At 48.4% G+C, this 20,205-nt stretch overlaps 8 protein-coding genes across 8 annotated transcripts; 4 read left to right on the top strand and 4 right to left on the bottom strand.

The window, feature by feature from the left end:
* Positions 1-15: 15 nt before the first annotated feature.
* On the top strand, positions 16-915 carry TRVA0_023S01838 (uncharacterized protein; the record flags this gene model as incomplete). Its single annotated transcript, XM_076685313.1, has 1 exon — positions 16-915. One exon carries the CDS (start codon positions 16-18, stop codon positions 913-915), a length of 900 nt encoding a protein of 299 aa, XP_076540513.1.
* A 245-nt stretch (positions 916-1,160) lies between these two features.
* On the bottom strand, positions 1,161-3,914 carry OPT2 (oligopeptide transporter 2; the record flags this gene model as incomplete). The annotated part of the gene is made up of 1 exon (XM_076685312.1): positions 1,161-3,914. One exon carries the CDS (start codon positions 3,912-3,914, stop codon positions 1,161-1,163), a length of 2,754 nt encoding a protein of 917 aa, XP_076540512.1.
* Positions 3,915-5,498: 1,584 nt separating this feature from the next.
* Positions 5,499-6,167, bottom strand: OCA6 (protein-tyrosine-phosphatase; the record flags this gene model as incomplete). Its single annotated transcript, XM_076685311.1, has 1 exon — positions 5,499-6,167. The coding sequence occupies one exon, from the start codon at positions 6,165-6,167 to the stop codon at positions 5,499-5,501; it is 669 nt and encodes a 222-aa protein (XP_076540511.1).
* A 2,502-nt stretch (positions 6,168-8,669) lies between these two features.
* On the top strand, positions 8,670-9,839 carry DOS2 (Dos2p; the record flags this gene model as incomplete). Its single annotated transcript, XM_076685310.1, has 1 exon — positions 8,670-9,839. The coding sequence occupies one exon, from the start codon at positions 8,670-8,672 to the stop codon at positions 9,837-9,839; it is 1,170 nt and encodes a 389-aa protein (XP_076540510.1).
* A 184-nt stretch (positions 9,840-10,023) lies between these two features.
* DOA4 (ubiquitin carboxyl-terminal hydrolase family protein) lies at positions 10,024-13,041 on the bottom strand (the record flags this gene model as incomplete). Its single annotated transcript, XM_076685309.1, has 2 exons — positions 10,024-12,873; positions 12,931-13,041. 2 exons carry the CDS (start codon positions 13,039-13,041, stop codon positions 10,024-10,026), a joined length of 2,961 nt encoding a protein of 986 aa, XP_076540509.1.
* A 744-nt stretch (positions 13,042-13,785) lies between these two features.
* LCB2 (serine C-palmitoyltransferase LCB2) lies at positions 13,786-15,501 on the bottom strand (the record flags this gene model as incomplete). Its single annotated transcript, XM_076685308.1, has 1 exon — positions 13,786-15,501. The coding sequence occupies one exon, from the start codon at positions 15,499-15,501 to the stop codon at positions 13,786-13,788; it is 1,716 nt and encodes a 571-aa protein (XP_076540508.1).
* Positions 15,502-17,982: 2,481 nt separating this feature from the next.
* Positions 17,983-18,429, top strand: TRVA0_023S01706 (uncharacterized protein; the record flags this gene model as incomplete). Its single annotated transcript, XM_076685307.1, has 1 exon — positions 17,983-18,429. The coding sequence occupies one exon, from the start codon at positions 17,983-17,985 to the stop codon at positions 18,427-18,429; it is 447 nt and encodes a 148-aa protein (XP_076540507.1).
* A 630-nt stretch (positions 18,430-19,059) lies between these two features.
* On the top strand, positions 19,060-19,722 carry TRVA0_023S01684 (uncharacterized protein; the record flags this gene model as incomplete). Its single annotated transcript, XM_076685306.1, has 1 exon — positions 19,060-19,722. One exon carries the CDS (start codon positions 19,060-19,062, stop codon positions 19,720-19,722), a length of 663 nt encoding a protein of 220 aa, XP_076540506.1.
* Between the last annotated feature and the right edge of the window lie 483 nt (positions 19,723-20,205).

Genomic DNA, 20,205 nt, shown 5'->3' with positions numbered 1-20,205 from the left:
ACAACGTAGTGAATCATGCGGGTAGATCTGGACGATACCTACGCGGTGGAACTGGTAGATCCGCGAAAGTTCAGCGTTTCAGAGGCCTTCGCAGTCGGGGAGTTCTCTATGAGAACATTCCAAAACGACGGGCTCATTTTCTATATCCAAGGAACAGAGGAAAAGTGGGACGATCCAGGCGTGTTCGGTCCAAATTTTGCAATCAAAGACCCGCGCCAGCGATTGAGGGATGTAATCAGGAAAGCCAACTTGTACGCTTGGATCAACTTTTGCTGGGCCGAGAACCTGCATACCGATGTTCTCAGCGATAGGGGACGCCTATTCGTGCTTTACGAAAAATCGTCGGGTAGGGTAGTCGGCCAGTCCATGTGGAAGTATCCGGACTACATGCTGGACGAGCTGAATCGTGATCTTGGCAGGACAGGACTCTGGTGGACCGTTCAGAAATTGGCTACGAAGCTTTACTATGCCTATTTGCGATTTGTCAAATACGATTACGGGTTCGAGCCCCCGCTGAATAACCGACACGGCATGGAATTTAGAAAGATCCACGTAAAAGAGGACCCCCCTACTATAGAGGAGCTTGTCAATTGTTCCTATGAGGTGCTCTGTGAAAAGAGGTACCCATCATCTAACGACTATCTCTACTTGCGATACTTTTTAATTGATTCGGAGCTACAGGGGAAGGGTCTGGGCCACCGATTCTTCAACTTCTGCTTGGATCGCATTCCTAACGTGCCAATTGTCTTCACGCATGGCGATAGTAAAGTCAAGGGTCCGCAGAAACTCCAGCTTATTGCGTCTCCAGTGGGAAAGTATCTCTATGCCAAGAACGGCTTTAAGCCGCTAAAGTATTACGAAGCATTGGAGAATGGGCATTTTATTGGTGTCACTGACATGGAGCGAAATAGATAGTACTTTATTTTTTAGTCTTGCAATATGCTAGGCTGTGGAAAAGTACTACCGGTAAGGGAGGAGATTAACAAGATTAGCAGGGAATATAATTCAGATAGAATGGAGAATTGTAAGAATATACTGTACACATTAAGAAAATAAGTCAGATAGAATGGAAAAACCGTAATATATTGCGAAAGACTATTAAAAAAAAGAATGAAAAAGGCAATTTATACAAATCGTAAAATGGTCATTATTTCGTGAAATTAATGGAACGTGCCCTTTCGCGGTCCAAAGTACTCACCAAGAGTGGCATTGACCGTCTGGAGAGTAGCTCCCATGCCGTCAACGCCTACAAACGGCACATTGTTGCCCCACCAGGAAACATCCTTGGGGTGGTATTGCACTGCAAAGAAGATAATGATGGCGCAGAAAGCGGTGGATCCAGTCATGGCTGCGACCATAACATAAGTGTACTTCTCCCACCACGCGGTGAAATGTCGACGAATGTAGTAATGGAAGACGAAGGAGCCGTAAAGACCTGGAAGGGAGTAGGTCAGGTTTAGCGGAGCCCACAAAAGCATACCATTGCAAACAACGGCTGGGTTGACCACCTTGAACCAGGAAAGGAACTGCAAGACAGTCTTGTCAAACACTCGCGAAACACCGCCCTGGAACTTGCTTCGATACCAGGTTCGGGCCGTGGAACCGTACTTCTGGCCAACCAAGAACACAATGGCAACGAGGAAACCAATGAGGAAGCACCATCGAAGCTCCGGGTAGAGCTGATCAAACACTCGCTTCGGGCCAATGGATCCCCACATGACGGCAGCAGAGTAGAAGATTCGCGATCCATTAGCGCAAGTGAACTTCTGTGGCTGATCGAGGTCGCACAGGCCATCAATGTTAGACATGAGCCAGTTCATGACGCCAACAGAGCAAAGGGAAGTGAGCAAAGTGGAGATCAGCTGGCCTCGGAATACGGCTCGAGGAGGGATCTTGGCGTAGTGGGCCATCTTCTGGTCAGAGATATAGTTATCAGCCTGACCGTTGATGTTGTAACCATAGGCCTTGGTAAGCATGAGGGCCTGTGCATTGCCTGGCAGCGCATAACCAATGATAAGCTCAACCAACACGTTAAGACCCTCAGTGATACCAGTCATGGAGTAGATAATGGTCATTGGAATGAGATAGACACCATTAATGGCAACAACGAAGAATAGAGTCCACACTGGGGTATCGATGGGGTAGACGCACACAATAATGATACCAAAGACGAACGAGACAATGAGAACAGCCAGGAACCACCAATCAGGAGCCTCTGGATAGGCCATCATCATGGTAGCATGAGCATCGTGGTAGCCATCAAGCATGGAGAGTCGCTCGGGCTGGTTGGCGTAGTAGGCCTCCTTGGCGCCCTTGAAGTCGAACTTGACGAGGTGGTAGGTCACCAAACCAACTCGCTTGCCCATGCTGCCAAGATCATGGGACATATCCCTAACGACACCCCTCATGGCAGTTCGGACGGTCTTCCACTGGTCAACGAACATATAGACAAAGTTGAGCGGGTAGAAGGCGAAGAAGGCACCGTAGACAACAAGATTAGCAGCAGAGTAGAATGGTGGCGAGTAGGCCTTGTACTTCTCAACGTCAAGCTTGTTGTTGGTGAGCACTTTGGTGACCTGGTATGGGGTACCGTCGTTGGCATAAACGGTCGAAGTGTTGATAGGGATGTACTGGGTCCACTTTCGGCCGCTCCAGTAGATGGCAATGATTATGAAACCACCAAGAAGTGTGCCAATGAACTGCTGGAAAAAGGCAAAGAATGGAGACTGGAATGGCAAGTTCTGGTTGAGTACGACCCAGTCGAAGGTCGACCATGGGTTGAACCCGAGGCCACTGTTGGAACCGGTAATCATGGCCAGGTTAAAGTTATCTGGCTTGATCCAGGTCATCCAGTTGAACACAGAGAGGGCTTGGAAGAGGTAGCCCGGGAGCCAGTAGTACGCGAACGAGGAGCAGAACACAATGAAGAAGAACTTGTATCGCGACATGGTCCAGCCATTAATCGGTCGCGAATCCTCGTGCTCTGGGACCAACAGGGCTCGGGAAAGCGCGACGGTTGGCAGGATAGAGGGCCAAATGGACTTTGCTGGGTAGACGGAGAATCGTCGAAGCAGGCCGGCAAAGCCAAAGCCAATGCATTGGTTAGAGAAGGCGAGCAGGATCTCGTAGCCGATACCGACCCACTGACCATCGAAGAAGAGCGGCAGCTTCTGGACCATGAAGTTCCAGAACACGTAGATAGTGGTCAGAGAGACATTGAAGGTAATAGTCGCAAACATCTGTTCCTTGTAGCTCCATGGACCTGGATTGAGCGAGTGTCGAGTGCCAAACACGGTGATGCCCCAGTCTGGAAGAACAAGCTCGAGGAACTTACCGCATGGGTAAAGGAACAGTTGGACGATGGCCGAACTGAGGGTGATGGACGGGAATCGCGGGGCGAAGAACGTGTTGACACCCATACCGATAATGGACCACAGCATGCCTAGGAAGTAGGATCGGATAGTCTCGACTGGGATGGTCGGGTCGTCGAACGGATCAGCAATGGATCGCACTTCTGGGTACGGGGAGTGGTACTTGAGCACCGCGGCCTCGGCCTTGCAGTCGAACTCGTAATCGTCCTGGTTGAGACCGGAGGCCTCCTGGCCCTCAACGAGAAGCTTGATCTTCTCCATGGTTCCGTAGTCGAAGTTTCGGTCGTCCGAGTGGTAGTCAATGGCGATGGTGAGCACCTCGATCGCCTCTTCCATGGTCATGTTGACGATCTTATCAAACAGGAACTCCATATCGGCTGAAGGCGCGACGTTGTCGGCCTCAGCTCGATTGCCGTATCGCTCGGCGATGAGTCGTCGCTGCTCATCAGTGAGCTCAGAAAGGTTAGCAGCTACCTTCTCGAGGGGCGGTGGAGTACCGCTCTCGGAGAGGTTTGGGTCAAAAATGTCTGTCTTCTCAGCCATCGTGGATGCACTGGATGGTTGATGGATCTCTGGCGACTAGGATAGGCAATTCAATGAAGGGGGACTCGTAAGAGGAAGAGCGACTGAACTTGTGAATCAATTGATTTGAAATCGGGGAGATGGCTAGTTTTATATGTGTCGATTGTCCTATCACCATGTATCCAGCACGCAATCAACCCTCTCCTCCTCCACTCTCCCTGCTCAGCGGGAAAAGGCTGGATGATTGGCGCTCATACAGCTACACATTAGGTGGAGGAGATCAAATGTGAGGGAAAGCATTATGTGTCGCCGTTGGCGCGTTATCGCGGGCAGAAAAGCAATTCTATCGCGATTCCAACCAGCGCCGTGGGTCGTTCGATTGACCGGTACGGCCCCCTCTCTGTCGTCTCCTGGTGCACCTACACTGTATTCGTGTACACTGTTCTATGGAGTACGTGAGGCATCGAAAAAGCAAGCACACGATCGAGGATTATACAATAAGTCTATTGTATTGCAGAAGTACACTGGGTGCGCATTTGCTGTATCTCAGTCAAGGGATAGTACCAGCGTACGTAAGGATCGACACGAGTCCTGCATTTCGCTTTAAGATTATTTGTGAATCTCTATCACGGAGCCTAGGGTCTGTGCGATCTGCCAAAGCGTGCAGATGATATACACTGGTTGGTGCCGTACCTGATCTCTCGGTTGCTTTTCATAGTCATTCCTCCACTGCAGATAGGAAGATTAGCTCGTAGAGTGACCCAGCAAAATTGAACGTGGGGAGAAAGAAAATGAAGTGTGAGGAGAAATATACGCATTGAATCAATGATTATTTCCCCACAGTATGACAGCATTCGAATGAGCTGTCTGGGAAAACGAAGAAAATCCGAGACCAAAGCTCGATCTGAGCCAGCCATGCGCTAATCTCTCCTTAGCACGCGTTATCAGCTACCATGCAATTATTAAAAATTGAAGACACTTTCGGTTCTCGCTTGGCGGGTACATACCTTCCGACGAGCTATCTGGGGCCACTTTCTCCATAGACGGCCCCTTTTTGCTGACCCTCTTTTCCCCACGATAAACCTACGATAACGCATTCGGAACGACCAAGATAATGCATTCGAGCGGAAGGTTGTCCGCCAAGTCAAAATATCGAGTGCCGTTTGATGCCGTTCGAAATGGTCCCGCACACCTACACACATATCTGCAGAGAGTTCTATGCTCAAACACCGAAAGATTACGCAGCCTCACACAGGATGAGCGCCGTTTGCCAAGCACACAAAAATCTCAGAGAAATGAGTTCCAAGACGCAAACTCTTGGCTATGCGATATTTGAACAGCATACGCGTTCCGCCCACATCCATCGGCCCTATTTTTGACTACTGACGGCGACGTTTCGCGTCGGTATTTGCAAACGCCGTGCAGGCCGCCGAGACTTGTCTGACCAGCACCTTCGATGCTCCAACTATAGCCGTAGACCGGTATAGCTAAACATAGCCGCGCAAAATAATACTGTAGTAAGGCGGACGAATATCCATGTGATATGGGCCAAGCCGTACGGCATCGCATCTATAGTAGATTCTTCATCTCGCATGACAGCTGAGGCTAGGCGGTTGAAGCATTACCGGCAGTAGGAGTCGAAACGGCTGTAAAACTAGGGCAATCCGAGTTGGATGGCCCGGCATTGGGCGGGTTTTCGTGGAATATGAGCGTCGGGTGATTCTTGACGACCCCGAGTTTTGATAGGCCTTTCCACATCCAAGGCACGGGGTGTCTTGGCACTGTGATCTCTGCTCTAAAGTTCTCCACGAACAGCTGGTCCTTGGCCTCCATATCAGAGTGCCGTAGGAACTCCTCAGCGATAGCGGCGGTCGACCAGAAACACAGCTTTCGCAGACAGGCTACCAGCAAGCACGTTACCTGTGATCCGTTTAGGCAGTGTATATACATGGGCGCCATATCGGCGTCAATCATATACTCCACCGTTTTCTGGGCAACCCGGTAGGGTACGGGGACGCCGCGCTTCTTTTTGGACTTGGATTCGGCCGCTGCGCACTCTACGTGGACGAGTTTGATGCCATGGTCCCGAGCAAACTGCACGATTGCGTCTTGTTCCTTCAGGGGTTCCGGAGTCACTGACACGATCGTTTTGAGGTTGAGCCGCTCCAGAAACCGCACGTTGTGATCCCGCGGATACGACCCGCGATACAGGTTGGGTTGAACAACTCCAAACCGTAGCGGGGCTATCAGATCCTTGGGGCTACTTTTGCTCATTTCCTACGTCTATAAAAGACTACAAAATATATCACAGTGGACGTGAGGCGGCTTAAATTACGCGTAATGCAAGTGATGGTTAATGGCTATGGTTTTCTTCGCGGGGCCCACACCACTCAAATGTCGAGTCACTCTGTGTCACTGTCGAGTAACTTTCAGGGGTGGTTATCGACGGTCAATTATTGTAGGGAGCTGTAGTAGAATACGTAGAGTAGAGTACGTATAGTATGTATACAATAGGTGTAGGCTGGTGAGCTGACTCAATTGTCGGATATATTGCAGGCTGTTTAGATTTGACGAGTTACATAGCTTGGTAATACAGAACTGGGGAACTTAGGATATTCCAATAATCACAGGGGACATGGATTGTTCATTTCTTTTGACTCTTTGCTTGGCAAGTGATTTTCTCGCCGTGGATTTTCGTCCATGTGGATGCCATTGGCAGGATTATGCATTAAATAGTATACTTAGCCCGTCGACAAGGTGCTTAATACTCGCATCTGCATACGGGACGGCTCACATCTTTGATGCATAACCGCTCGCAAAACGCCTATAGTATTGCAGTAGGGTTCGAAAGACCAGCGCTTCTCGGCTGTCTATCCGCCTTGCATCCAATATCCTATTTTGTGCCGATATTTGAAAACCGCTACGAAATGGCTCTGATATTCGAAATTGCACTGCGTTGCATTTGAACGAAATGACAGATTTACTGTAATAGCGATGGCTTCCATATATCTGTATAACTAAAACACCAAGACCGTGCGGCACTGATACGTGATTTATTGGCTGCATTACAGCGTTCACCATATGCGATAATGCTACAAGAATACAGTACCATGGTAAATAGACTATGTAAGTGAATATGACAGCGTATCTTTGAACCCCTTTAGTTTATTCTGAGACAGTCATCCCTCCTCGGTGTCAATCAGGAGACTGGGGAATTGAGAGCCGTTTTATATCAATGCAGCCGTGACGACCGTGAATTAGTGATACTTTTGACCGCTCATTATACCATTGTCAACTGTCTGTTTGCGTATCAATGATCAATAACAAGGCCTAATCACGAGATGCAAGATTACAACAGTGGAGCAGTTTTACAGAAATGGTAATTTATCCTATTCCTGAGGAGCTATTGTCATGCAGCATCCTCAACTGCAAATAGTAATGTCTGCAATGGGTCTAAACAGTATGAGCTACCCAGAATTATTCAGTCATCATTTGGAGAGCCTGTCACAGCCCAGTCTACAGTAAGTTAGTTTTTTGTTACCTCGCGTCCCGAATTATTCCGGATAGATTATACATGAAAGAAATGAGCTGAGCAACCGTTTGACATGCAGTCCCTTTAGTGAACGAGAAAGTTCTTTTTTAAATGTTAACTATCTATTATACTCATAATACTGTAATACATCACTATCATTACACAACTTCTTATATACTCTGAGATGAGCTCATGTCAAATTAATCTTGTTACTGGTGCAGTTCAACGGAGCGCCGTAGGATAGATCAATTGCTTTGTGAATTTCATAAAATTTTATTAACCAATGGAAAATTAGCTGATATTTTCAATTTTTGGTTATTCGTTCTATTGGATATTACTGAGCAGCAATAGCCGAGACGAGCATAAGGACTACAGTAATGCTGGTATCATCAGCTTCCCGGATATTACTCCGAGGTATTCATGTCAATTAAACTTATAGAAATAAAACCTCCTTCATGTCTCCCGTAATATCAAAAAGTACCTCTTTTAAGGGAGCAATTCTCCAATAAGCGTACAACCAGCCGTGAGCGCGATCAAGTATGTAGCCAGCCTTTTTTCACAGATATACCCTTTCCAATTCAAGGTAAGTTATTGGTATTTCAGAAAATATGCCTTGGTGTTACCTGGTACTTTACAAACAACTACAGTGCATATTTACTGTAACAGCTACGAACGCTTAGTTTCTAATATCGGCGCAGTCTTATTTTGGTACTACACTGCTATTAGAAATGGCAGTACTATACCCACCCCTATCAGCACACTGGCTCACTACAAGGGCTGCTATGTATAAGACATAGTTGTACTGAGATGATGTAGGTTACATGTTCGTGTGATAGGGAATTCTGATTAAATTGGTAACTATCAAGTCGCCAATCGATAGCTTAATTCAACGCGTTGCGTTCTAATCATCAATCGATAGCCTAGCCCAACAAGATAAAAGAATACAAAACTTGGCACATTTGACAGATAACGAAGTTTCATAACTGTACCGTTGCTGGATATATGAAATGTTTGATATCAAGCAGGGGGTAGCTGTAACACACATACAGAAAATATCCCGCAGCTCGTTTAAATTGTAAATATTGATTAATGCATTAATGAACATTAATTAATTCAACTACGGAAGCCGCACACGCCGCACGGCACGGCTGAAAACAATTTGGGAAGGCCCGCGATGCGACTGCTTACCAGCGACAGACCGACATCACTCCTCCTTCCAACCCTTGTGACTTCACGCCCCCACAATGGACTTCGTGTACGATAAGATCCAAGTAGAGGGAGTTGTGACTCCCAAGCCCGAGGAAAAGGTAGCCGAGGAGACGCCGATTGACAAGGCTGCTGATCGGCTCGAGAATGAGCTTGAGAAGGCGTTTACCAAAGTGACCGATAAGAATAGCTGGTCGTCGTGGTGGAGTACTGTCAAGCAGAAAGGTGAATTGGCGCTGAACGAGACGAAGAAGGACCTTGAGAGTGTCCGGCAGGAGATTGGCACTCTTCTTGCTGAGCAGTCAAAGCCAGCAGCAGGGCCTTCGAGCGAGGAGTCCAAAGAAACCAAAGACACGCACCTAAACGACTCAACTGAGACGATTACTGCTGATGGCGAGGCCCCTACAAACAGTCATGAACCGACGATGCTGACAGCGCTATCTCAGAAGGCCCAGACATATATTGATGAACTGGACCGTGATCTTGAGAAGATTGAAAACAAGGCAGGAAGCTACCTGTCCCAAGTCGGAAGCGACCTGCGAAGTTTTCTGAAAGACGCTGTTACCGTAAGCAGTCCTGTGGCTCGGCCACGGGATGGCTTTGATCCTGATGCTGGCGAGGATGCGCCTTCTGAGGTTCTATTCAATGTACCCGAGGACATTCGAAACCAGATTTATTCGACTCGTCTGGACGCTCAATTGCACGCGCTGCACACTTCGAAAGAGCCGTTCCTGGTCAAGACAAGCGAGGATGACGGGTACAATAAGTTTGCTGCGGACTTTGATGTAGACAAGAAGACTGACCAGATTGCCAAAGATCTTGAAGAGCATCCATCGCTGCGAAAGCTGATGGAGCAGTTGGTCCCTAGCCAGGTGTCTTACAACGAATTCTGGACTAAGTACTACTACATGCGGGGCCAGATTGCCCAGCAGGAGGAAAAGAGAAAGCTTCTTGTGCAGCAGGCCACTACTAACAATGCAAACGAGGAAGACGTTTCCTGGGATGATGAAGACGAAGAGGAAGAGGCGGCGGCTAAGCCCGAGCAGGAGCAGCAGGAAGAGGAGAAGGTGGAAGAGCCTAAGACTTGCACGTCGTCGCGGCCATCAAGCGAGTCTAGCTATGACTTGGTGTCGAAGAACAGCTCTAATGTCGACCTGAAGAAGGCTGCTGATAATGACGACGATGATAGTGACGATGACTGGGAATAAACTGATATAGCATACCAAATTTTTATTTTACTTTCCATTCCTCTCCATTATTGGGCAGTTGAGCTGGTATAGAGCCAGCACTTCAATGTTGTTGTCCTCAATTTTTACCGTTTGAAAATTACAAAAATATCTCCTTATTCACAGTAAATTCTTAGGTGATTTTCATTCAATAAATACAAGATCGTTAGTGTCGTCGTTGGTAAAACAAGACGTAGGCATGCTGGTTGACAACATGGCTGGCATTCACATTTATAGATACCTTCGTATCGTCAAAGTAACTCCAGCCTTTGGCGCCTTTCTTGACAAATGCAGTGTAGTGTCCTCCCTTGAGTGTACCGAAATGGTTGGTAACTCCAGTGAGGTCGTAAATAAATGGTGGTTTCTGGCCCCGCGTAGGGAACCCCTGTAGTTTTTGCTCATCTCCAGGCTGGGAAGCAGGCCAGTATTCCGTAAGGTCGAGGTGCGACAGCGGATATGTGACAAATGTTTCAAGCTTCTTTGTACCATGGGAATTGGTATGGAACCGCTTCAAGTGGATAATGAGCACAGGCGGCAGTCTTGAAATTCGAATTGTCTTCAAAGTCTTTCGCTTCACATTGCAATGCGGACAGAACCATTGATCATCACCATCAAGGACTTCCTGGCGCGTAAACAAGTCAAAGCAGTCTTTAAGACTAACAGTTTGATAGTTTAACGGAATAGGCAAGGACAAGCTTGCAAACGCATTATAAGTAGTCGACGTGTAGCCACAGTGGGTGCACTTGAGTTTCGACTGATATTGGCCTTGGACACTATCGACAATTAACGAGTAGTCAGACTTGAGATACCTCTCCCACTCAATGGTCGACGCAACTCGCACGCTCATATCTTCTCGTCGGCGCTCCTGGGCCTCTGTGAGCTCCTTCAGCCGCTCTTTGTCTCCGCTGGCATTAAGATCCTCGTGGAGACTATCGAGGAGAAAAGTAAGGAACTCCTGAGAGTCCTGTTGCTCTGAGCCCCTAAACGTGTCGCGAATTCGGCCACTAAGGTCCTTCAATGCGAGGGGCCCAACGTAGCTAACGTCATCGCGGAGCATCGTCGTGAGAAGATCGGCATAGGTCTTTGCAAACATTCCTTTGTACCCCAGTCGGCTGTTAACGTTGACATACTTCTTGTACGAGCCACTGACAAACGGCATAGATAGCGCGGGAAAACCGGATAAACACTGGATAATGCTATTCATATAGCAAGTATTGCCCAGGTTCTTGAGCCCCGTAGTAAACTGGCTAGCTCGATTCCTAAGCTCCTCTTCGCCAAGCGCCTGAGGCTGCTGCTGCTGCTGCTGCTGAACTTGCGTCTGCTGTCGTGGATCATGTCCATTTAGCATAGTAGTCGAGTAGTAGCCATTATTGTTGTTGTACCCATTGAACTGCGGCGATGACTTGTAAGGGGCAATTGGGGGTCCGTTGAGTGCCTGTCCTGGTGGCTTAGGTGGAGCCTGGGCTGGCGGAGGCATAGGAATTGTCATAGTGGGGCCTACATGAGACTGCGCTCCATGGCTCAATGCGAACGAGTTCTTATGCCCATTCATGTGGGTGTGCAGATGGTGATGGTGGAAATGTCTAGGCGGGCTGTTGGACGGAGAGGACATGTCGGATATGTTGGAGAGACGTCGTTCAGACCTGAAGTAATCGTTCACGTCCCGGGCCAGAGGAGGGCTGGTTCCTTGGTTAAAGTTGGTCGGCGAACTTGAGGGTGGTCGAACAATGGTCCCCCCCGGAGGTTCAACGTACTCTCCTCCAAAGTCGTCGATCCACGCTTGGAACCCGCCAACCAGGATACATGGCGGGCGTTTAAGTGGCTTAGAGAATGCATAATCATAAATGGCAGTCACAAGGTAATGCAATGTGGCGGACTGCTGGTTCTCTGAAGTGCGATAGTTGTTTGAAGTCGAGTCTGTGTCGTAGTACACAATAAGCTCGTAGTTCCGTCTATTCTCAAAGCTCTCCCGCTCCCGCTGCGGAGACAGCACAAACGTATCTTCCAGCTCCTGTTCGTTCATGCCCGGTCTAATGGTGATGGGCTCTACGCACACGACATGAGGGGCGGAAATGTGACCCGCGTCAAAGCATCGTCTATCCCGCACATCAAGAACGAGCACCAATTCTGGAGCGTTCTTCAGGTAGTATGCAAGGCTCTCTGCGTTAATTACCGTCGTCTTTGGGAACACAATGGCCCGAGACGGACTAGCCATGACCGGAGCATCGCTGACATTAGTGCTATCCATTGGAAGACCATATCTGGGAGACCTACCATTGGCCATGCTCCCATTGGTCCCCATGCTATTATCCTGATGATAAGAAACGACATGCAAGTTGGTGTTGGATTTTGGTGGCGAGACATTCAATGGCTGAACATTTGCCTCAGAGTATCCAATATTCCCATTATTAGCCCCGCTCAAGTCCAATTCAGACACATTTGGCAGCTCCGGGTATACTTTGGCAAATTTGTCCAAATCCACTTCATGGTCGCTCTCAACGACACTCCCGCTACTTTTCGCCTCAGGGAATGGCCTGGGCCCTCTCAACTTCTCGAATCGAGCCGATAGGGGGTCCTGTCTATCACTTCTAGCGTTTCCGTCATTTCTAGCAAATTCGTCACTTCTAGAGTTTCCATCATTTCTAGCGTTTCCACCACTTCGAGCGCTTCCGTCACTTCTAGCGCTTCCAACAAGTTCAGGAGATGGCGTCCCCTGGGCAGAGCTCTGCGGACTCGGTGTCTGCGAGCTCGGGGCGCTACCTACAGCTTTCCTGGGCACTTTATTCTTCTTTTTCGGCTTGGCTTTGGCCCCAATATGCGTCTCCAGCTCCGAAACCATCGACTCTGTCTCAATAACCCTTCGGAGCTCAACATACGTCTCGTAGAACGGGCCTTTCTTCGCCTCAAACGACCGGAACCCGGAGTTCTCGGGAATAATCTGAAATACCATCAGCCTCGCATGGCAAAAGTCCAAATAGGCCGTCTCGTAGAGTCCCTTGGGGACCGCTTCTCGGTACTATCACGCCAGTTTATTAGCCCTCCCCGCTCTCTTCGCACACTCGGAGGCACTTACCCGCTCAAAATAGGCCAGGGCCGTGTTGACGAGGTTGTTGATCCTCCCGCCCTCGTACAGCAGCGTCTCTTCCGCCAGCTGCTGGAGCTCAGCGACGCTCTTGTGCTTCATTTGCCTCTATCTCACTGATGTCAAGACCTGGGGTCTAACGGTGGGTCGGATACCCCCATACGCGTGAGCTGCGTCAGCCCCAATGTGCGGCTGAAACCTCATCACCCCTTCCAGTGCGGCTCATGCGGCTCTTTAACATCGATCATATGTCGATCGAGCGAGCTATAGCTATAGGTAGCTGGAGTCAAACTATATTTCGGTAATCCTGGAAGTATTGCTTTTGGGGGACCAGTCCCCCAAGCCCCCTGGGGCTCCGCTGCGCGGAGGTTACGCACCTCTGAGGGCAAGTTACTACCGTTAGTGAGTGAGTATCATCTAGACCAAGTGGGGCCATGGGAGTTAGAAAGACCCATTAGAGTGAAGATAGATCAAGTAGAGTGAAGCAAAAACAAAGCAGAGTGAAGAAAGACCAAGTAGAGTATGGGGGGTGGGGAGAGAGAGAACAGTCCCACCAACCCCCCCCCCCCCCCCTGAGGCTCCGCGTAGGAATAACTGATGTGACGGGGGTTTGGGGGCAGAGCCCCCTTCTACGGGAGCTCGAGGGCTGGCCCTCGAATGCACTCTACTACAAGTACTAATCGGGGGACCAGTGTGTGGAAGTAGAGCCAACACTGCCTATGGAAGTAATTGTGGAGCAATGAAGGGTAAATCGATGAAGGTGTAGTATTATTAGCTTTCTATTAGTATCGGGGGGTAATAGTATCAGGGGGTAGTAGTATCAGGGATAATAGTATCAGGGGTAGTTTATAAAGTAGACCAATCCTTGTGGACATCCTCGACGAGATTTCTCGTCGCGTTCTCGAAACTCCATCTATACAGCTGGCCGTTCTTGTCAGTGGCCTGGGACATCTTCAGTCGCAGCCGCGTGCCGCACTCTTCGATGGCAAAGAGCAGGCGGTCGAGATCGGACTTGGTCAGAGCAGCAGAGACACACAGTCGCACTCGGCTCGACGTCAAAGGAGTCGCCGGGTAACCCACAACGACAACAGCAATCTTTCTCTCCAACATGAGTCGCGAGAACGCCGGCATCTTTGCTGGGTGGTACAGCATGAGTGGAATAATAGGACTATCCTCAGCACCAGACACAATGTACCCGAGACGATGCAAGCCGAGTCGCAAGTACCGCGAGTTGAATGCAAGTCGCTGAAGGCGCTCCTGGCCCTCGCCGGGACGCACCTCGCCGCTAATAGTCTTGAGAGAAGACTGGATCTGCGCCAGTACGGGCGGGGCAATGGACTCAGCGTACAAGTTGCCCATGTTCTGCGACCGAATGCAATCAATTACAGTCTTGTCGCCGGCAATGTAACCACCGGTAGCGCCAAAACTCTTTGTCAGAGTACCCATGAGAATGTCTACGTTAGACGGGTCGATCGAAAAGTAGTCGCACACACCGCGCCCGTTCTTGCCCATAGCACCAATTGAATGCGCCTCATCGACAAACAGGTAGATCTTGTACTTGTTTCGCAGCTCAATGAGCCGTGGAAGGTTACACATGGTGCCCTCCATCGAGTAGAGACCCTCTACGACCACCAAGATCTTCTTCCACGGTCGGTGGGTTCGTGGCTGGCCCTGGCTGATCTGTTCTCGCAGCAGCTTTTCCAGGGAATCCATGTCATTGTGCTGGAAGATCTTGATGACAGCCTTAGACACACGCACGCCAAACCGGATCGATGCGTGGTTCAATTCGTCAGAAATTACGAGGCAGTTCTTGTCTACGAGCGTGGCGAAGATGTTGGCGTTGGTCGCGTAGCCCATGGAGAAGACCGCAGCGTCCTCCTTGCCCACGAAATCAGCCACAATGCGCTCCGTCTCCAGGTGCATAAGGCTCGTGCCGCCGCTGGCCCTAACACCAGGGGAGATGGTACCATTCTCACGCACAGCCAGCTCAGCGGCATCAGTACACTGGCCCACAGACTGAGCAAAGCCAAGATAGTTGTACGAAGACAAATTGAGGCAGCTCGACAGGGTTCCTGGGTACTTGAACGTGTAGAAAAAGTCCTCCGAGTACCGGTCGCGCACTTTAATGAAACGCCCGGGGACGCCGTAGCAGATGCGGTTGAAGCAGTCCGTCAGCCGGTGCTTGAGTCTACGCGTATAGAAAGAATCAAAGTCTGAAAACAGCGGGGCATACCCGTCGTGCTCTTTGAGATCGCTGGCATTTCCCGTGTTGGTGTGTCGCGCAAAGAAGTCCCGGATGTGGCCAACGACAATGAGAACGAGATAGCAGATGTAGGTCGTGATGAACACGTAATACGGTGGCAGGTCTTCCACATCTGGGGGCAGCTCCTTGCCTGGCGGGTGGTTCTGGACATAAAGGTACCGTGGGTCTTCTAGCGGGCCAAACTCCTCGGGATCGAGCTTGTACTTTGAATTTTTGGCCGCCGCAGCAGCCGCCAGCTTTTTCTCCTGGTCGGTCGAGGCCGGAGTGATAATCGGTGAAATCGACATGGCTTCAATCATCCAACAGACAACGGGGACAGTCTCTACCTCATAGATCTAGCCTCAAAGAGTGAAAAAATAAAATTCAAACTGCCCAAAAAGAGCAACACAGTAAACAAACGAAGGAATCCTCTTCCCCTCCCGAAATATGCGCTATTAAGGTCGTAAGGGTCTGGTTTTTCGTGATTTTCAAGCGATGATTGAAGGGGTGCGATGGGCTCGGCCGGGAAAAAGAGAGGGACGCATCCGCGCGCTCCGGCCCCTGTCTTGTCTCTCGGCACGACGGGTTCGTCTTTATTTCGGCGGAGGTTAGGGAGGTCTGGGGGATTTCCCCCAGCTACGGGGGGTTTGGGGGGCTGGCCCCCCATAATCATATTTAATTGTATCGACTTCTACGATAAAGTTATAAATTTGTAGTATCTGATCGGCTGGTGGTCAACGATTGAGGGTAGGAAGGGAAAGGAATAGGGGGTTAAGGGGGTCCACGTATGCGCGGGGCGCAGGTAAGGTGGGTAGCTTTAGCGAGGAAAAATTGCATGCGGCTCACGCAGCTGTGCATGCGTACATTAATAAACTCAGCTGTATACGTACAATTTCTTCGAGGGGTTTTTAACATAAAAGTACGTCAAGCACATGTTAATGAGGGATAAGCCATCAGATGGGTTGTACTATAATTGTTGATGATTTTGTAGGGGGTATGGCAGGACCTTTCGCATTCTTTGAACCGTGTTTCGGAGAGTTGGGAGATCTGTGACAACCGTTACAATCTTGACGATCTTTGTTACAACCTTTGTTACAATCTCTGATACAATCTTTGACACATTGGTGCGACATTTGGCACAACCTTTGTTACAGCCTTTGTTACACCAATTGTCACAACCTTTGTTACAACCTTTACAATCTTTTTCTTTTTACAATCACGTTATCATTACAATCTATACAGTCTTTGTCACCGTCTTTGTCACGGTCTGTGCTGCAAGGTTTGTTACAATCTTCGGTACAATCTTCGGTACAATCTTCGGTACAATCTTCGGTACAATCTTCGGTGTACAATCTGTGTTACGACACTTTGTTGCATTCTTTGGAGCAACTCCTTTGGGACAATCTCCGATACAATCTCTGATACAATCTTTGGTACAATCTTTTTACAGTCTTTGTAGCGATTTTTGTCACTATCTTTTTACAATCTTTGTAGCGATTTTTGTCACTATCTTTGTTACAATATTTGCCACGATATTTGGTACATTGTACATTGTACCGCTTTTGGCACGCCTAGTACAGCACTGTACGCAAGGTGAAGTTGCGAATTCGCAACCTCCAGTCACTTTTTGGAAAATTTCCTTATTATCGCAACCTCCGGTCTAAATCGGTCAAAAACGCCAAACTCTCATTGGGTACATTCAAGCTTTGTTACAATGTTTGTTACAATATTTGTTCAATGTTCCTAACGCAGGTTTGTCCCACCTCCTTTCTCATAGCGTATACCACATGTAGATAGTGTCACCTGCTGTATGGTGTAGTTGCCGATCTGAAAACGAAAATGAACGTAAGGGATCGTTTATCGTGATATCTCAAACTAAAATACCGGTAGCTTCAAAAACAAATTAAGTGTATGTGGGCCATTCGGTCGGTTAACGGCCTAGGCGTCATATAGGGTAAATGCACTGCAGTAGGTACATATGCCAAGACTCCTGGCGGAAGGTTTGTATCTCCACAGCCCATTTCTTTCCTTCCAGCACATACGTGCTATAATTCGAGATGATTTGCATGGCGAGCTTCGGGCCTATGAGACGATCTCCAATACATGCGATGAAATCCCTCAATGCCAGTTAAAATTACGTACATCGTTAAAGAAACTAACATCGAAATACGATTTGATTTCCTAGAGCTGTCATTGGCATTAGGGACTCTAATGTAGCGGATGTAGGTAAAGTTATAGGCGGATACTGGTACATGTATTGCACGAAACTGTGGAGAGTCTACCCTTTTCTGTATCCAACTGTAGCTGTATGCTGTAACGGTGAAGTGAATGCCTTAGCACACCTGCAGAAGCGGCGATGGGTCGACTGGAACTCTGGGTATGCAGTGCCAGTGGTAATTTTATCGAAGAACACGTAACCAGTTGCCGTATTCTTACAAATATCCCATATATCATACGCCGTAGCTGCTAGATACCATAATAACAAAATAGCAATGATAATGCTCATGACTAAATGTACAAAAAATGATTGTAAAGAACGCAGAGCTTATCCGCAATGATTATGCGATTCACTATACACGACGCATCGTCTGCACGCGAGGGCTTTTGTTCCTATTTTCCATACTACAGCATGCAGTAATTGCGGCATGCTGTGTACCGGCGAGGCGCTCGAAATAGGCTAATCTCGTTTTTCATACTGTATCTTGCAAGCAAGCAGAGCTTAGCATGGCAATAAAAAATATTTAAGGAGTTAAATTCTCTCGAAATGTCCATCAGATCAAAAATAAGAGGCTCTATAAAACATGGTCAAGCTCTCCGCTATTTTCCTCTTTCTTGCTGTCGTCAGTGCCTTGGGCTGCGAGCTTTCTTCCATAGGTCAGAACATTGTGACTGACATAAATAACATCATTAGCGGCATGACTTACGTCCAGGGTAAGACCGCTACATTCACTGCTACGAGCACTGGTTCAGTTTTTATAGTGGGGTTTTCGCAAACGTATGGAGATGTGACGTACCTCATCACCCATATTTCAACGACCGGCGTGAACGACTGCGATTTCCAGGCCCTCATCAGCGGGCTCGCTGACATTACTCCTGCCATCAACACCACTCTTCAGGCCTTCGTTGACAAGATGGATATCTTCGCTCAAGCCAAAGTCATTGATTATATAACCCAACGGGGACTTACGCCGTGGAATTCCATCTTTGCTAACCTGATTTCCACTATCTACCCAAATATCGCTAAATGAAATGACTACGCCGAGTGGGTGATTGTATGCTAAAGATACTACAAATTACTAGACGAGACCATTGAAGTCCGAAATTGAAAATTTCAAAAGCTGAGAGGTTTGTACACATTAACCTGATTGTTGCTCGACTCTACGGCAACAGGCGGGGTATCAATTCCCGATTCCATCGATGACTACAGTACCAAAGAAAATACCCGCCGGGACTAATTACTCCATCCGCTATATTGCTATATCTTATATCCATTACCGAACGGTACAAGTTTACTATCAGTACCGAGATAAGGGCATGCCTGTGGGGGCCCTGAGTCAAGTTCCTCGATGAGGTTCTCGAAAATCCGAAATCCAATGCACTTCGGAGAAAAAATTCAACTCGGGCCGTTACCCGGTAACTGCCCCCACCTACATTACCCACTTTAAAGCAGTGATTATCTTCTTCATATTGCTGTAGTCATATCGCTGCAACGCAATGTTGAATAATACAGGGGGGATTACTAAGTGGCATGCGGCTGATGCATTTCCGCGGTAAAGCCAATTAACCGCCGGCCATTTATAAACGGCCCGAGATGATTTGTCTCTCATTAGATCTATCACCAATACTACTACTGCCTCATCAGATCTGTCTTCAATAAGATGTATATTCCAACGCACAATAACGTAGAATCAAACGAGGCCAGACTGGCACTGGTGCAGGAGAATTCCCTCGGCACTATCATCACTTTTGGCGAAAACGGCTTGATCGCCAACCACTTCCCCTTCGTCGCCGACTATGACGAGCAGACGAAAGAGATCAAGACGCTGAGGGCGCACTTTTCCCGCAAAAATTACCAAGCCGAAGACTTCGCTACGGGTAAGGAGCTGCTGGTAGTCTTCAAAGCAGCTTACGATGAATACATTACCCCGCAGTGGTATAAAGAGACCAAGCCCACGAGCGGGAAGGTCGTTCCGACGTGGGATTTTGCGGCGGTGCATATCTACGGCACGCCAAAAGTTACTGACGACGAGGATTTCGTCAAGAAACAGATGGATGATTTGACCGGCGTCAATGAGGCGAAGGAGGAGAAGCAGTGGAAGGTTTCCGACGCTCCAGAACCGTACCTGCGGCTGAAGCGTAAGGCGATCCACGGGCTGGAGATCACTGTGACCAGGATTGAAGGAAAGTGGAAGTTGCATCAGGATAAGAAGGGCGAGGACTATGATGGGTACATTGAAGGGCTCAAGTCGCGAGGCGGGCCAGCTGCCGAGATGGCTGAAATGGCGTTGAAGGCCAAAGAGACTAACAACTTTGCCGTTTGACCTACTTTGGTTAAAAAGTTACACTATCATAGACTTTTAATACTAATTGACTAACAACTTTTCGTTTGATCTGCTTTGGTTGTAGCATAGCTAATTGAATCCTTCTATCCACATTTATTCAAAGGTTGAATAAAATGACGGGAAGGGTGGGACTTTTTTGTTACAGCGTTACGGCCTCCCGTTACAATGCGTTACAAACTCCCTTCACCACGTGTTACAGCGCATTACAGGCTCCCGCATCACCACAGCGCAACGCGTTTCCGACTTTCGGACTGTCACAAACTCGTGTAACTGCCCTACAACTATAGTTATCACATATTTTAATGCTAATTGAATCCTTCCCAATGGCAGCCATAGAAGGGGCTCCAAGAGCCAAAGATTACAATACAACCAGATTTAATTTGGGGGATATTGAGTGTGGTGAGTCTCAGGAGCCATAAACATAGCATGTCAATAATGTTACAACCGCAAAGGACAACCGCT

The sequence above is a fragment of the Trichomonascus vanleenenianus genome, assembly GCF_965637985.1.
Source record: "Trichomonascus vanleenenianus strain CLIB 3782 genome assembly, contig: TRVA0_023S, whole genome shotgun sequence".
NCBI lineage: Eukaryota > Fungi > Ascomycota > Dipodascomycetes > Dipodascales > Trichomonascaceae > Blastobotrys > Blastobotrys vanleenenianus.
This window is presented reverse-complemented; position numbering and strand designations above follow the sequence as displayed.